Source organism: Artibeus jamaicensis, unplaced genomic scaffold, assembly GCF_021234435.1.
Source record: "Artibeus jamaicensis isolate MK-2021 breed Jamaican fruit bat unplaced genomic scaffold, CSHL_Jam_final contig_685, whole genome shotgun sequence".
NCBI lineage: Eukaryota > Metazoa > Chordata > Mammalia > Chiroptera > Phyllostomidae > Artibeus > Artibeus jamaicensis.
In genome coordinates this window covers 33656843-33674867 of record NW_026521924.1, presented here as the reverse complement: position 1 = coordinate 33674867, position 18025 = coordinate 33656843, and the positions used below count along the sequence as shown (strand labels likewise).

Sequence of the window (18025 nt, the reverse complement as noted above, 5' to 3'; positions counted from 1 at the left end):
GTAGGTACCCAGTGATGGACAAGCAGCGTGCCAGGTACCGCCCCAGGCCTCGAGCTAGAGCCACAGCTGCCCGGAACCCTGGGAGGACAGGACATGCCTGGGGGCCATTCCAGAACGCCCCAGGAATGACAAGGAGGAGTTTCTGGGGTTGGGACTCCGGAACAATGCATCTTGACAAAAACTATCAGGGACTTCCGCCAAGATGGAGGCACAGGTGGAGACGCCGTGCTTTCTCCCACAACCAAGTTTAAAGACAACATAATATTAGCAACAGAAAACACAGCCAAACCACAGAAAATTGAGCTTTTCAGAAGTCTGATAACAACTAATTCTTCAGCTGGACTGATAGACTGGTGAAGGAGTGAGCAGTGAGACAGACCAAGCAGGCCCCAGCAGCGAGAGGCAGCAGAGGGGGCCGCTATTGCCCCACTCCGCCCCCCGCCCCCCACATACAGCGTCACAACCCAGCGACCTGGGCAGCCCCACCCTGGTCAACAACTAAGGCTCCTCTCCTCATACTTAATGGGCACGAACAGACCAAAAATGGCTCAAGAAGATCTCAAAGCCCCAGAGCCCATAACTCTAAGTAACGAAGAAACACCAAAACTTTCACATGCACAGTTCAAAACACTGGTGATCAGGATGCTCACAGAACTGGTTGATTTTAGTCACAAATTAGAGGAACACATGAAGGCTAAACTAATTGAAATGAAGGGAATTGCACAGGAAACTAATAGTGATAAAGAAGAAACTGGGACTCAAATCAAGGGAGTGAACCAGAAGGAAGAAAAAAATAACCAAACAGGAAAATATGAAGAAACAAGAATTCAAAAAAATGAGAAGAGACCTAGGAACCTCCAGGACATCTTTAAACACTCCAACATCCGAATTATAGGGGTACCAGAGGGGGAAGAGGAACAGCCACCAGTGGAAAACTTATTTGAACAAATAATAAAGGAGAATTTCCCCAATCTGGCAAAGGAAATAGACTTCCAGGAAATCCAGGAAGCTCAGAGAGTCCCAAACAAGTTGGACCCAAGAAGAAACACACCAAGGCACGTCATAATTAATTAGCCAGGATTCAAATGAAGGAGAGAATCCTAGAACAGCAAGAGCTAAGGGGACAGTCACCTACAAAGGAGTTCCCATCAGACTGTCAGCAGATTCCTCAAAAGAGACCCTACAAGCAAGAAGGGGCTGGAAAGAAGTATTCCAAGTCATGAAATCCAAAGACCTACAACCAAGATTACTCTATCCAGCAAAACTTTCATTTAGAATGGAAGGGCAGATAAAGTGCTTCTCAGATAAGATCAAATTCAAGGAGTTCATCATCACCAAGCCCTTATTATATGAAATGTTAATGGGACTTATCTAAAAAAAAAAAAAAGATTAAAAAGATGAACAGTGAAAGGACAGCAAACTCACAGTTATTAACAACCACACCTAAAACAAAAGCAAACTAAGAGGACAGCTAGATCAGGAGTGGAAACATAGAAATGAAGATCTCGGAGGGTTAGCATCAGGGGAGTGGGAGGAGGAGAAGGGGGGAGAAGGTACAGAGAATAAGTACATAGACGATAGGTAGAAAATAGGGAGGGGGGCAAGAATAGTAGGGGAGATATAGAATCTAAAGAACTTGAGACACATGGTCATAAACTAAAGGGGGGGGGAATCGTGGGGACTGAGGGGTGCAGGGTGGAGGGAAATGAAGGGGGAGAACAGAACAACTGTAATGGCATAATCAATAAAATTAAAAATAAAAACAAATAATAATAATTAAAAAAACTATCAGACGACAGTGACAGCAGTGAACACTTAACAATGCCAGGTCTGTTTTAAGCGCGGTACATGTGTCAACTCATTTAACCCAAGATACCCCACGGTGGGAACTCAGAGGCACAGAGAAGGTAAATACTGGGTCCAATGACACGGGACTTCCACATGACAGATCCCGGACTCACACCCAAGTGGTCAACCCCTGAATTCACGTTCTTAACTGCTGGCTTGCGCTCTGCCTCTCGATGCGCTGAACCACAGACGGAGGTGACGGAGGCTCTCTGCAAACTCGGGCGGGTGAACAGGGCGCAGAGCTGAGCCCAAGGAAGCCCAGGGTCTGGGGAGGTGAAGGCAAGCCCACGTGACTATGGGAAGGCCCGGGAGAGGTGTGGCCAGGTGCCAAGGGCCCTGGAAGGGGACACGGTGAGGTCAGAGTAGAAGGGGCTCAAGGGAGGCGAATGACGTTGAGAAATGGGGGCGGGGGGCAGCAGCGGCATATCTTCCTATGCTTTTAAAAGCACACACACGGTTTAAGCAAAAATAAGTTGTGAAAGCCATCTTAACCATACCCAAGTCTGGCAACCAGCTCTACGTGAGGAAGTGAAAGGAAAAATACTGAAAGTGGTTCTAGCAAGGTAAGTGTGAGGGAGGAAAATGGGTTTTCTTTTTCTGATCACGGGCTCTAAAAAAGTCCTCATTGCCTCTACGAGTATCCAGTGTGAACCAGAGACAAAACACTCTTGCACGTGGCATGTCTGTGTGCGCATCTGAGTGTCTGTCACTCTGGACAGTTTGAAAATACTGCACTTGTTTAGAAGAGAATATATCAGCTGGGATTTTCCCCCTAAAGCATGGCCTGATTTTAAAAGGCTTTGATACAGACTAACAGGGTTGTATCACTAACCCATAAAAACTGGGAAGCTGAGGAGTATTTTGAAATAAAGAAATTACACGATCAAATCTCAATTTTAGAATAGTAACTCTGAAGACTGTATACAGGACAGTCTGAGGGGGAGGGAAGCAGCGAGGAGTTAGAGACAGAGACCGGACAGGACAACACTCGCGGTGGGAGAGGGCCTGCACTCGGATGTGGTGGTGGGAAAAAGAGCAGCAAAGGGGCACTGCGGCCGGTGCTATGAAAAGGGGCTGGTGAAAAGGGGTGGAGCAGCCGGGAGAGTGGAGGGAAAGGGAGGAGCGTGCTGACTTCAGGACTTCTGTCTCTCCCAATGGAGTGCCAGGGCCGTTCCCGAGACGTGGAAGACACATTTGATGGGAACGAGGTCAATCTCTAACTCAGGGCGGAGAAGGTTCAGTCCGTGGCGCTTTCATGACGACTAGGTGGGCAGGGGTGCACAACGAGCAGGCAGGCGAGAGGTTCCAGACTTGGCAGTTTCTGGGCGCACTCAAAGCGGAGGGTGGTGCCGATGACACAAGACACAGAGGAGCCTGCGGAACGTCGACAGGCAGTAAGATGACAAAGACCTGTGTAGTTCACCAGCACAGTGAAAGCCAAGGGTCACAGAGAGAAACCTGGGGAACCGAGAGGGTTTCAGTGGAGGGGTAAAGTCTCAGAATTGAAAGGAAAGCAACAACATAAAGAAACAACTGAGATTCACTGCTTAGAAAAATTTAGTTATTGTATGATGAAGACTGGGCATTTACTTAGGTAGGGGAACAATCTGGAGGAATGTGATTTCTTTTTAGGAACGAAAAACTTAAACAGGTATATCGGCTCTGGAAAGGAGTAAGTAGAAAGAAGAGAAATTCAAGGCACCAGAAACAGTCTGACGAACAGAGCAAGACACCATAAGTGACAGGAAAGGTCTGAGTAAGGAACAGCATGTGAGGAGACGGTGCCGACTCTGAAGTCCCGGGGGCGGAGGCACGGAAACGTAAGTCTAGGAGAGAAAAATGTGACCAGCGCTCAGCAGGAAAACCTCACACACTTTCTCCATGAACTGCATTGAGCCCGCACGCACCTGCTGCCCACAGCAGGCCTGGCCATCCCGCAAGCTCTCTCCCCCTTCTCCGTTGCTGGGACCCAGACACCGTGAACTCCCTGAGCATCTTCGTGTGCCAAGCACTGTGCCAGGAACGGGGCCCGAGGATAGAAGACACCGTCCAAAGAAGGCAAAGGTCTTGTGGATTAACAAGGAAAGAAGCCACCACGTTCACTCACGGTGAGGAGTGTGGAGGCCCAGGGGAGGGGCACATTGTGCATGGAGAGTTTCAACAAAGTGCCCTCAAAGAAGTGAGGCCGGGCTGAGCCTTGAAGTGGAGCGAGCAGTTAAAGTGGGGGGAGTGAACTCATCACCCTGAGTGCTGGGAACACTGAGTGCCCAAGTCCACCACCAGGAGGAACGAGAGGCTGGAGTGCGGGCGTGACAAAAGAACAAGGGTGACAGGCGCCCACGATTTTCTAGGTCTCGTTAAAGAATTTAAACGTTTTTCATTTGGCACTGGGCAGACATATAATGATCTTAATCAAGCAAGAGATAAGCGCAGATTTGCACATTTGAAAGAGCCATCAGTGTGGAGAGGAAGAGGCTCAGACAGGAAGACCAATTAAGAGGCCATCACAGTCATCAGGGGGATGAAGCAGCTGCGGAGGGGATGCAAGAAAGAAGGGGCAGATCTGAGCCACAGGCTCTCCAAGTTCATCAGCAGTGTAGGTGTGGGTACCACTCAACGAGGAACGTGCACTTTGGAGGACAAATGTGAATCAGAGTGACAAGAAGTACAGTTGGGGCCATGCTGCATTTGAAGCCCCTGTGGTCCTGCTGTACATGGGCTTGGGTTGGGCCTGGGATCACCCCTAAGTGATGACAAAGGCCAAGGGTACTGGCAGAAGAGCTCCACAGAGGGGAGAAAGGAAGACAGGGAAGCAGACAAAGTGAGAGAAAGACAGAGAGCGAGGAGTAAGGGGATGGGCAGGGGGAGAACCCTAACCCTTCCATTGCCGACAGGACTCCACGAGGAGTGGGCCAATGTGGCAAGTGGGTGGAAGAAAGCCACAGTAGAGTGGGGAGGGAGGGCAGGGAAGAGTGTCAAGGTGCAGCGTGGCAACAGGCACGCGCACTACCAAGCACGCACAGGGGGTGAAGAACAGAAGCGCAAAAGCGGACGTGGTGACGGAGCGGGCAATGACTTCAGGAGCAGGTGGGCAGGGAGAAGGTGGAGATCAGACTACTGTTTTTCGGAAGTCTGCCAGGATCCACAGTAGCAAACACGGCTGAGAAAGCGGTTATCCTTTCTCAAGGTGGAAGAGACAGCGCCCAGTGCTTACTGAAAAGGCCTGACTGCCCAGCACTGTGCTTACATTAGGTACACAAAGGAAAGAAGGAACAAATCTTGCTCTGAAAGGAAAAGGCAACAAAGACATCTGTTTAAAAATAATGATGAAATAAAGTAAAAGACCCACACGAACTGGCCCGGTTTTCTCTGGACTCCTCTGGGTTCCCGCTCACGTGCTTCCACCTCTGCCATTCTCTGAGCTAAATCAGAGGTCAGCCAGCCGCACCCCCTCACCCCTTGTCAGCTGTGACCCTCCCGTTCCTCAATTACACGGGGAGCTGTGAGTGAGCGCGTCTGCAGATTCTCCGAGGAGTGACGCACTGCTTCCCTTCATCCAATTAGTGAAGCAGCGTCTGACTTTAAAAAGGTCAAAAAGCACAGAGTTAGATTTCAGAGCCGTCCATCAGGACACATTTACATGCCAACAAATCGATCCAACCAACAGAGTGAGAATTCAAATTAGCGCCTGCAAGGACAGGCCTTTGGTTTTCCAGCAAACCCTCTTTTCATTCTTGTCGAGGCTCTGTTTCAAATGGTCACACCAAATGCTGACAAGATGGCCAAGTCGGGGTTATATCTCCTTCTCTGGGGTTACTCTGAGAAGAAAACAATGATGAGAACAGGGCATATTCTGTTTGTCTCTGCTGGTTAAAACTAAAGACGCAAAGTGCGCCAGAGCTTGCATTCCAGCGTGGAAGACGGGACAGACCTGCACAAGACACGCGAACCGAAGATGCGAAGTGATGCAGAAAAAACTGGATGAGAATCTCTCCAATACTCAGGAAAAGTTAAAGGAACATCGAGCTTCTAAACAGGAAAACAAGGGTCCGCTGATTAAGTCCGTGCAAGCCCACCGTGCAAAGCGCTAGTGAGTGCTATGAGGAATGCAAGCTCCAGCTTCTGTCTCCACGGGGATTTCCACATTTCTCCTTCAGATACAATAAACTCGACCCTCTCAAAGTGAGGGCTGGAAGAAAAGCCAAGATGCACTGAGTTCAAGCCTCCCCGTCCAAAAGAAGAGAAAAGCCAAGCTGAGGTGGTCAGCAAGCGCCCGGGCAAGGGCAGGAGCCTGAGCCCCTTTGTAATGCAAAGCACAGGAGCCTGAGAGACCACCAGACAAGGGGCACGTGGACACAGGTTGCCAAGTCCTGGTCCTAGGTTCTCCCTCTCTCTCTCTAATTTATTAATTTTAGAGAGAGAGAGGAAGAGAGAGGAGGGGAGGGGGGAGAGGGGGAGAGAGAGAAACATCGATTTGTTGTTCCACTTACTGACGCACTCATTGGTTGGTTCTGTATGTGCCCCGATCAGGGGCTGAACCCCCAATCATGGCTCTCCAGATGCAGCGCCACCAAACTGAGCGAGGGCAGTGCTCTGACTTCTACAGTGGAGATGGTTAACACCGAGTTCTCAAGTAGGTCCCCTCCTTTCCCTCCTACACTGTAAGTGCCAAGCGGTGTAACTACAAGGCTAAGATGGTAGCAACACCCCATGTGAGCTCGGTGGCAGACAGAGAAAAGAAAGGACTTCAAGTGGGGAGTGGGGTGGTACCAGGGAGGGTACAGCATTAACATTAGCACACAGTTCTCAATACAAAGAAATGACACAACTGGAAGTGATTGGGTTAGGACGCAAGTGCTTAGGGGAAAAAAGAATTGGTGAAAAAATGCTTCGGTCAGTCACTCTGACGTCCCAGAACAACGCTGCACTTCACGTGCGCAGTGCCAGGGAGGCCATTACTAGATTACAATCACGGTAAGCTCCTTTCTTCTTCTACCTCATTTCTCTTTTAATCCCTTCTCCATTCCCAAGGTCCTATCTCCAGTCCTTTCATCTTCCTAACAACATAAATAAAAAAAATCGAGAGCCTTCCTAGTCAATCACGTTCCCATTCATCTTTTAAGGGAAGAAATATGGCCAACATAATGATAAAGAACATGGGCTTTATACTCAAAACAGATCTCGGTTCAAATTCCAGCTCCACCTCTAACTCAGGTGCACAAATCATGAATCCAAGCACCACAGCTGTGCCTACTTTCTGGGCCTGTTGTAGAATTAGACGAGCATTTACAGGAAAACGTCCAGCACACAGCATAAGCTTGCCCAATCACACACCTCGAAGGTCACCTTCCCTGTGAGAGCCAAACCAGGAAGTGGAATTAACACAGCCTTTTCTAAGCTCTAATGGGGGGCTGCATCCACATTCTCTCTCCCACACCAGTGAAGCTTTCAGAAGGTAGTGACCGAGCCAACCCGGCCTCACAGTCATGTTATATTCCACCGGGCAAGATGGGGCCACCGGTCCATAAAGGAACCTCGAAGAAGGAATTGTTAAAAAGATACAAACCCAAAACATGCCCAACTGGACAACCATCGATCACACAGTCACTCTATCCATGCGCGTCTCTAAACCCTCCCTGAGCCAAAGGCCTGGACGTCAGCTTTAAGGGAAACAACTTCCCTGGGAATATCTCACATGGAGTAAGACAGCACTTCTGTTCTTCACCTTGAGTTTTATCTCTTGCAGCACCAGAGAAACCTCTAACCCTGTATCACTCACCTTTATTTGTGTCCCCACCTAGGGTAGGGACCGACTGGGAGCATGAGAACTAAAGGCCTGGCAGTTTAAAGGCTTGCACAGTTTAAGGTGGCACCCATAAAGGTCATTGATTTTAGACATTCTTCTGTAAATAAGCACCCTTTCAAAGGTCTCCACTCCCCACTTTACAAATCTGCAAACCTGCCGAAATCTTTACAACACGTGACTTCTGCCCTACCTCCCAAACCCAGCAGCAGAATGCAAAAATTACTCTTACGGCTAATGTTTTATAAATACAGCCATTAAACACCATCAAAATCTGATTTTTTTAATTTTTAAAAAAATTTATTTGATTTTATTATGCCATTACAGTTGTCCTAGTCCCCCCTTCATTCCCCTCCACCCTGCGCACCCCCCCACCATCTCCCCTTTAGTTTATGACCATGTGTCTCAAGTTCTTTAGATTCTATATTTCCCATACTATTCTTGCCCCCCCATCTATTTTCTGCCTACCGTCTATGCTACTTATTTTCTGTACCTTCTCCCCCCTTCTCCTCCTCCTACTCCCCTATTGCTAACCCTCCCTGAGATCTTCATTTCTATGTTTCTGCTCCTGATCTAGCTGTCCTCTTGGTTTGCTTTTGTTTTAGGTGTGGTTGTTAATAACTGTGAGTTTGCTGTCCTTTCACTGTTCATCTTTTTTATCTTTTTTTTTTTTTTAGATAAGTCCCATTAACATTTCATATAATAAGGGCTTGGTGATGATGAACTCCTTGAATTTGATCTTATCTGAGAAGCACTTTATCTGCCCTTCCATTCTAAATGAAAGTTTTGCTGGATAGAGTAATCTTGGTTGTAGGTCTTTGGATTTCATGACTTGGAATACTTCTTTCCAGCCCCTTCTTGCTTGTAGGGTCTCTTTTGAGGAATCTGCTGACAGTCTGATGGGAACTCCTTTGTAGATGACTGTCCCCTTAGCTCTTGCTGCTTCTAGGATTCTCTCCTTCATTTGAATCCTGGCTAATTAATTATGATGTGCCTTGGTGTGTGTCTTCTTGGGTCCAACTTGTTTGGGACTCTCTGAGCTTCCTGGATTTCCTGGAAGTCTATTGCCTTTGCCAGATTGGGGAAATTCTCCTTTATTATTTGTTCAAATAACTTTTCCACTGGTGGCTGTTCCTTCCCCCCTCTGGTACCCCTATAATTCGGATGTTGGAGTGTTTAAAGATGTCCTGGAGGTTCCTAGGTCTCTTCTCATTTTTTTGAATTCTTGTTTCTTCATATTTTCCTGTTTGGTTATTTTTTTCTTCCTTCTGGTTCACTCCCTTGATTTGAGTCCCAGTTTCCTCTTTATCACTATTAGTTTCCTGTGCAATTCCCTTCATTTCAATTAGTTTAGCCTTCATGTGTTCCTCTAATTTGTGACTAAAATCAACCAGTTCTGTGAGCATCCTGATCACCAGTGTTTTGAACTGTGCATGTGAAAGTTTTGGTGTTTCTTCGTTACTTAGAGTTATGGGCTCTGGGGCTTTGAGATCTTCTTGAGCCATTTTTGGTCTGTTCGTGCCCATTAAGTATGAGGAGAGGAGCCTTAGTTGTTGACCAGGGTGGGGCTGCCCAGGTCGCTGGGTTGTGACGCTGTATGTGGGGGCGGGGGCGGAGTGGGGCAATAGCGGCCCCCTCTGCTGCCTCTCGCTGCTGGGGCCTGCTCGGACTGTCTCACTGCTCACTCCTTCACCAGTCTATCAGTCCAGCTGAAGAATTAGTTGTTATCAGACTTCTGAAAAGCTCAATTTTCTGTGGTTTGGCTGTGTTTTCTGTTGCTAAAATTATGTTGTCTCTAAACTTGGTTGTGTGAGAAGGCATATAATAGTCTCCACCTATGCCTCCATCTTGGCAAAAGTCTGAAATCTGATTTTTAAAAAAGTGAATATTCGCAAGGTAAATAAAAAAATGATTTGGAGTCATCCATGTGAACTTTTTAAAAAGCATGGGAAGAAATCCCGCTGAAAAATTCTGCGGAGACTAATCCTTAATTAAGTAATGCTCTTAATAAATCACCCCGACAGCTATGAACACCTCCTCAACGTTTTCAATTCCGCAGCTCCCTCCCCCAAAAGCAAACCCCTCAATGAGTCCATCTGAAAGAGCTGGCAGGGATACACTGGAAAGAATGAGCTTCCATACGGACAGACCTGGGTTCAACCTGCACCAGTGCTTACCAGTGTGGCCTCACCCTCTAAGCAACCCACCTCACAGGACAGTGACAGATTAAATAAGACCAAGAATGTAATGCATTTCCAATGGACCCTAGACTCTGTGGACTGTATTCTGGAAATTAAGCATTTATCTCCTAGAATGTTTATTGTTCCCTTACCTATCCCCCCGGCTTTCTGCAAAATAGACGCCAGCATTCCTGTGACCACCGCTCTCAACTCCCCCCACTGAGGGTGTGGGGGAGAGCCCACCCTTGCCCCTCACAAGTATGCCTCTGTGCCGAGCCCCCCAAGACTGTTTTCTCTTCCTCTCCACTCTGTGAGCACCCTCCAGCCTTAAAAGACAACCCGGACACACAGGAGCCATGAAGGCTCCAAGCCACGGCATGAGCAATTCCAGCCTCGTTGGATGGTCCGGGGACCCAGCCCACTGTCTTCGAGTAAGATCCAAAAGACATGAACAATGCTCTCAAACCCTCTCCCCCAAAAACCTTTACAGATAGCCCCTGACTTACAATGGTTTGACTTAGGATTTCTGATTTAATGATGGTGTGAAAGGGACATACATCCAGTGGAAACCGTACTTTGAATTTTGATCTTTTCCCAGGCTAGCAACATGCAATGCGTCACTCCCTGACAGTGCAGGGCGGTGGGGCGCCTCTGCCTGACTGCAGGCCGAGGGACGCTCTCTGAGCACGTTTCCGGCGTGCTCCCGTAAGCTACAGTGCTTGGTTAGGTTAAGTGTATTAAATGCATTTTCTACTCATAACGTTTCTGCTTACGGTGGGTTTATGAGGACAACCCCACTGCAAGTTGAGGAGCACCTGTCCATCCCCAACCTCCTTTTGCCAAATGAGCTAAGGCTGCGGGAGCTGCTGAAATGCCGACTGCACACTAACTCACACTACTGGTAAGTCACGTCCACCAGCAGCTCCTCCGGTGTCCAGCTGGGTGTGCACCCGTGCACACACGCACACCCAAAGCCTGGCTGACACACTATTTTATAAAGAGGAAGAGAAATACTAAATGCCCATCAAAAAATGACTAGCATAAAGGACAAAAGTGGAAAGGATGAAGGGAAACCCTATGAAACTATCTGCAGCTTACCTGTTTTGTGTGGTTAATGCTAAAACATTACTGAAAGCGAGCCTTCAGAGTTTCCCATAGGACTGTTCCACAGTTCTACGGGGAAAACCTGAAGTGTCCCACGGTCTGAACAATTTTCTTCCCACACAAGGGGGGACCCTAAAACACATCAGGGCATTGTTTCTAAACATCAACAGTTTCTGTAAAAACAACAGTTAACACGTTGAAAAATAGACATTCTAGAGATACTATTTGCCAGACTGATTTTTTAAAATAATCTTAAAGTCAAGTTCAGTAGCTTTGTTTCCATAACAAAGCTCTTTAAATAACTCTTGTTTTTAAAAAGCTAGCACCCTAGACTGTCAACCAAAAACTTCAAAGAATGCTCATCCACACTGAGCAAGGGCCAACGCACCCTGGATCTGCGATGCTGGTGACCCGCTGAAAGGGGCCTGGAGTGACAGACAACGAGGGAGCAAGCCTGGAAACCATAACGCAACTCCTTCTCTAGCACAGCCTCGGTGTAACGGGACCGCGCGGGAGGCTCTTACTGTGCTTTGTTCACGACACTCTAAGGCAGCCTTGTCCCGACTAATGGAACTCAGCACTCTGTGTTTCTCTCCCTCGCCACTGTGCTGAAAGCTGTGCTCATTTGTCCCAATCACGGTCCTCTTTCAGATGGCAAATTTTTCAAAGACAAATGGAGGGTGTGTCAGACAATCTTGGAGATAATTCCTTATGCAAAACTTCAAGCTTCAGGTTCTAAAAATGGAGCCTGAGGGTAGTATTTGACCACCGCACCCAGCCCCCCAGCCAGTTCTCACCTACTTAGTGGTAATACTGTAGGGTCAAAGCTCTCAGTGTGTTGCTGTCAGCACTGGCAGGAAAGATGCTACATAATCTTAGTAAGAGGTACTATTAATAAAGTTTAAAAGTTCATCCCTTCAATAAGCCTCAATTCAGACCAATTACTTTACTAAACCCACATGTGGATGCAGAACTCCCAGGTAGCCACGAGGGTAACTGTGATACCCGTCCCACCCACGTTCCCCAAGGAGCCGTCAGTGTCCCAAACACTGTGAGCACAGCCAGGAGCTCACCATGTCTTTCTCAAGAAGTCAACCATCAAGACAAGTAAGTGGCTGAAAGAAAGGTAACTTCTAGTTCTTTCTGTCTCCCAGGAACAAAACTCCTTGATCTAAGGAGATTTAAGTTTGACTCAAGTTTAGCAAGTTTAATGCCATTTGCTTCTGATGAGCAAGCTGGTTCCCAGTGAAATACATGAGGACAGTCTATTCAGGACAGGTCCAACCCACTCCCATACAGAACTGCCGGGACACTGCCGACACTCTGCTGTGCCGTCGACCATGGCCATGGGCCGTTGCAGGGATCAGTGCTACACTGAGGCCAAAGAATGAATGCTGCACTTAGCATTCATTCAAAGACAAGTAGTGCACTGAACTGTCTGTATGTATAGGGTTTTAAGTTTCTGCTTCCTAAACAATGTTAAGTTACACATTACCATATTTCTAGGACTGCAAGATGCACTGGACCGTAAGACGCACCTAGGTTTTAGAGGAGGAAAACAGAAAAAAGAATCTTGAAGCAAATAATGAGGTAAAATATTTAATAACATAAATAACTTAGTCCCCACCCACAGTGAGCCAGGTAAGCTGTATTCAGAATATAAGACACATCCCCATTTTCCTCCCAAATGCGGGGGGGTGGGGGTGGGGGGGGTGGCGTCTTATAGTCTGAAAAATACGGTAACTTAAGGGGTGAACTCATGATTCTACATATGCTTTCCCTATACAAAAGACAGTATCCCCAAACTGTGTCCCACCTACAGTACCCACATTCCTATCTTCTCCCCAAGGTAGTACCCAGCCACACCAGTCCATGGGTATATCCTGCCTGATAGCCACACTGACTGACAGCACAACCTGAGACTTCTTGAAGGCCATCGGTTTAGTCTCAGAACACAGCAAAGGTAAACGTGTCCACAGCTGGTTTAAATCTTAGCCCCTCAGCTCCAAAGGCTGGCTAATGGTCATTCTCATTGGAGAGCATCACACGGTGGTACGAGGGATGAGAGACGTGCTAGGATGTGGAGAGGGACTGAAGAGGCTTGGACAAGGACCAACAAACAGAAGACGCACTATTTACCATGGATGCGATCTGGGGAGGGAGAGGAGAGGGAAGCACAGACCCCTGAAAGTGACTCCCTGGAAGCTCCCTCTAGGTCAGGCAACAAGTGGGGCCTCAGAGAGGGGACGGAAAGGAAAGCATGAGGCCTTGGAAGGAGTAGGGTGGACAGAAAGAGCAATGGTGCAAAGCACATGTATCACGGGCTTATAAAAACCCTTCACTCTTCCAGAAAGGCCCCCCACCTGGCCAGGAGTGTCCTCCCGTCTCACCACAGCCAGTGCCACAGCACCACGCCAGCAGTCTTTCTCAGGACACCGAACCCAGTGCGGCATGGTGCCTTCCAGGAGACTGACAAGGTCATGCGAGTCTGTGTTCTCTTCTCTTCTGTCACATCCTTAACTTTGACATCAGCCAATGAAATGCCCAAGATCAACTGGAACCCCCCATAAACAATCTTGTATCATCCTAGGCTGCACTCCAAAGCTGATTATTTTTTCCTTTGGATGGTAGGTATTTTAATTATTACCTTCCTAGGTGAAGTCAGCATCCAAGTTTGATTCCTCATCTAAGTGAACCACCCAAAGTCAGAGTCAGCACCCTGAGTAACCTGGCAAAGACTAGATAGTTCTCATCCAAAAATGAATGACCTCTATACAGCAAGCCTAGGTATTGTGATTCTGCTCCCATTTAATTGATTTACTGATCATCTTAAAACAAACAAACAAACAATCTCACCGAGTGGTTTACACATGACTGCAGATGCCTCTTCTGAAGTCATGAGCCAAGAGCCTTCAACAACTTGACACCACGACTTCTCTTGGACCAGTTTCCTAGCAAAAATACCCAGTGACTTTGGCCATCATTATTTTGGCCAACCCAGGGCCAGACAGTTCACTCTTCTCCACTCTATTTTTTAAGTAAAAAAAGGTGAAATGATGAAATCAATTGTCTAAATACAAGCACCAATCTCTGTATAATATCGTGCATTTACAACACCTTCTAAACAATAACAAAGCTTTTATAGGAGGCAAGGTAACTAAGAGCACCATTCCCAACACTAGGGAATGATCCCAGGCTTTGAGGAGGGAAGTGGCTAGCCCGTGGTCAATACTGGGGGCAGGCGGAGGTGGCTGAGGTTGCAGGGATCAATCAAAGAAGGACCAGCTAAGGAAAAGCATCACAGCATGACCTTGGGTACCAGAGGCATCTGCGCACAGAAAGCCTCAGATCTGACCCCTACCAACCAGCCTCTTCTACCTTACCTTCTGACCCCAACAAATGCCCTGCCCATCCTTCTAGAACTACTGGGGCACCCCAAGGAGCCCAGACAGCTCAGCCCTGACGTGCGACTTCCCCTACTTGACATGCTCCCCACCCGTTTCTTCTTTTAGCTGCTTCCATCTGACCTTTAAATTTGGCTCAAATAACACCTCTTTGAGGAGCTGACCTCCTTATTGCTCTCAGAGCTCTCTGGATTACCTTACATCACTGCACCATCCTGGCTGATTCCGTCTTTTGGCCCCTTCCCTGGACCTAAGCTCTAGGATGGAGGGTTGAGGGACAATCAGGGCATACATGTGATGGGACTCACCTTCTGTTGGTACTTGACACATGGAGCAGGCACTCAGTAAATGTCTGTGGGTGGCATGAGTGAACATGTAGCCACGCCAGGCTTCCCTCCACATTCCCTTCAGCTGCCTGGGTTCCCTTCCCAGCCTGTCTCCTCTAGGCCAGGAGAACATCACGTAAGCCAAAAGCATGGAATTATGATGTATGCTAAGTTTTGTGGTAGATTTTGTTTGTTTTTGCTTTATTTTAATTTTAAAGGGAAAACCTCTGGTTCCCTATACATTGGGAGTCACTCTGAATTGCTCTCCTAGGGGGCAAAGTGACAGCTACCATCACAGAGTACTTCCCAGGGGTCAGACAGCGTGCTTGTCAGGAGAATGAGTGAGTTCCGAAGTCAGGGTTCAAATGTGCCCTTTGCCAACTGGGTATGTGGCCAGCACCAGGTCCACCAATACCTCCTGAACTCCTTACATGGGCAAGTACTAGGGACAGACCGGGGCCTGGCCCTTCCGTCTGTGGTCCACGCTCATCACGTCAGCCTATTCTCTCCCTCACAGTACAGAGCACTGTCAGAAAGAGTCTCGCCTGCCATGTGTGTCCCCTCGTTTAAACAGTAAGCTCTGTGACAGCAGAAACCAAATCTGTCTGGTCCACTGCTGCCACTCCAGTGCCTCAGCACACATGAAAAGAAGAAATGAGTAAGTCGGGCAAGGTCCCCGTGGTCCCATGGTGCTTGTATTCTGCTGGAGAAGGAAGGCAGGGCAGGGTGGGGGCGGAGAAACATGGAAACTATCATGCAGGAGTTTGAACAACAGGAGTGTCCGAGCTGCAGCCCACCAAAGGCAGCTCAGGATGACTATGAATGAGACCCAACACAAAATCGTAAATTTGCTTAAAACATTAGGAGATTCTTCTGTAGTCACTCGCGTGTGCAATGTATTTAATGTCTGGCCCAAGCCAACTCTTCTCCCAGTGTGGCACAGGACACGGAAAGGTTAGACACCCGCTACAGCGAGGGTGTCAAACTCATTTTCACTGGGGGCCACATCAGCTTCGCGGTTGCCTTCACAGGGCCAAATGTAATTTTAGGACTGTGTAAATGCAACTACTCCTTAACTAGGGAAAGGAGCTCAGAGCTGCGGCTGGGTAGAAACAAGGTGCCAGCGGGATAAAACAAGGTGGAGGGCCAGGTTCGGCCTCGGGCCTTGTGTTTGCCACCAGTGTCCGACGGGTTCCCATTGGGAGGGGCCCCGGCTTGCCACAAACGTTGGCCGCACATTAGGCTTCCTCTGGCTTCTGCTCCAGGCAGCTCTCGGGAGGAAAGGCATCTCCCGCCCTGGCAGCTTCCCAGGACTTGCTATGTCCATGTATGTCATGGGCAACAGGCTGAGGAGACGACACAAGGAAAGAGGGGCCACGTCCCATCAGACTCCCGCGGAGGGTCCTTTCCTTCAGGAGTGGCCCAGATACCTGCTCGGCTCTCTGGGCATTTAGCAGAGAAAAGACCAGATCCTGTCCTCATGGAGTTTCCCTTCTAGTGTAGAAATGCAATACACAGGGGGTAAAACGGTCTTTTGGGGGTAGTGGGAAGTGCGTGCTGACCACAGAACCACGAGCTAACTGGGGACGACTGCACGTGTCCAGGTTGGGTGGCCCGTTGTGAGCAGGCCCCTCCAGGAGGGAGGTGACAGCTGACCTAAGATCCCAAGAGGTCAACCCCGCTGAGAGCAGTGAAGAACCTCGCAGGCAAAGATTGTCACCAAGGCTCATACTCAACGAAAGAAATCTCACAAACTCGACAGTAAGTTAAAATGGCAACTGTGCCAAGTGGCTGGAGAGCCAGGCGCACACGGGAAGGCTCTGGGGAGGAGGAGTGGCACAGCCTCCCGCACCCAGGCACCCGGACGCCTGGCTTTCGGGTGCAAGCAGACCTCACCACTTCGTGGGGCGGGGAGCCCGCGCCGTCGGGTGGGGGCGGGGGCCGCGGGCCTGGCGGGATCCGACGTCACCACAGCGCCGCCGATCCCTCTGGAGCGCAGGAGGGGGCGCGGAGTGGCAGGGCCTGGCACGCGGCCGAAGACGGCCGGCCTCCAGCTTACCTCGGAATTTGAGCTCGTGCTGTGGCTCGAGGCTCAGGACCTGCTCCACCTTCGCCATGTTCCTCAGCGGCGGGGCACCTCTGGCGGGGAGACCCCTGAGAGGTCACCTGAGGCGGGAGGAGTTAATGCTGCGCCCCCTTTAAATTTGGGAAAGGGGGGCCGGCTGGGGGTCGGGCGGGGGTCGCTGCGGGGTGCGCGCGGTGGGGGGGGTGGCCTACGCGGTGCAAGCGCAGGGGCGGAGGGCGAGGGCGAGGCCGCGGTGCCCGGCGAGCGCACGGCACGCACGCAACGACGCACACAGCGACGCACGCACGCACGCATGCACGCAGCAGTCTGGCTGGCTAGGACCAAAGCGCAGTCCGGCGGCGGGAAGCTGCGCTCCCGGAACTGCACTTGGGGCAGTGCGCAAGCGCAACGTTGCCCTCGGGGGCGGGGCTGGAAGGGGCGGGGCGTCGCGCTGGACTAGAGGAGGGGCGTGCCCAGGAAAGAGGGCAGCCTCCTTGAAGATTGTTTTTCCAGTGCCTGTGGGATTCGTCAGTTGTGTTAAGTGCTTTATATAATAATAATAATTAATAATAATGAACTTCCCGTTTTCCCCTGCTTATGTAGTGCCAGGCACTGTTAGAGACTTTGAATAATAATGAAAATACTATTTATTCTCATTATAAATACGGGTAAACTATGCGTTCTAGGCACCGTGAAGTTTGAATAGCAGTAAGTATAAATAGTTGCCAATTATTGCTTGTTTATCTTGTGCCACTCTGGTGAACGCTTTCAATAACAACAGCAATAGCTAAAATAAAAGCTATGCTACATTACACGTTGACTATGTAACCAGCGGTGTGCTGAATGAAACCTTTACTAATAGATGCAACAAATATTTAGAAATTCAATGATCAGAAAAACTGACCTGCTTCCTGCCCTCTCACAAGAGTTTATTGGAGAAACAGCCTTTGAATCAATAACCACACAAATAAGTTATGTGATTAAAAATGACTGGGAACCCAGTTCTTCTTGGCCTCAAAAATGAATGCTACCTCATTACTGTCATCTGAATTGTACTTCATTATATAATGTTTACTACAGAAAATGTGTGGTAATAGTCTGCTATATATAATAGATGAAACAAACACAGCAAATAGTTAACAATGTTCACTCTGTAGGGTGGACACATGTTCTTTGAACTATTCTTCCCACTTTTCTGTATATTTGAAATTTTTCATAATAAAAAGTGGTTGTTTTAAGACAGTCTTTGTCTTTTAACTAGATCCTTTGGTCCATTTATACTTATTATATTTACT

At 48.6% G+C, this 18025-nt stretch overlaps 1 protein-coding gene across 2 annotated transcripts in view; it reads right to left on the bottom strand.

The window, feature by feature from the left end:
• VAPB (VAMP associated protein B and C) overlaps positions 1-16991 on the bottom strand; it is a 51203-nt gene extending 34212 nt beyond the window's left edge. Inside the window, exon 1 of one of the 2 annotated variants that reach the window (XM_053671216.1) lies at positions 16725-16991. Coding sequence is in view for 1 of the 2 variants with exons in the window: in XM_053671215.1 (XP_053527190.1) it covers positions 16725-16782 (58 nt within the window). In the remaining variant the exon portion in view is untranslated. The remainder of the gene's footprint in view (positions 1-16724) is intronic. The other variant, XM_053671215.1, reaches the window with a different exon arrangement.
• Between the last annotated feature and the right edge of the window lie 1034 nt (positions 16992-18025).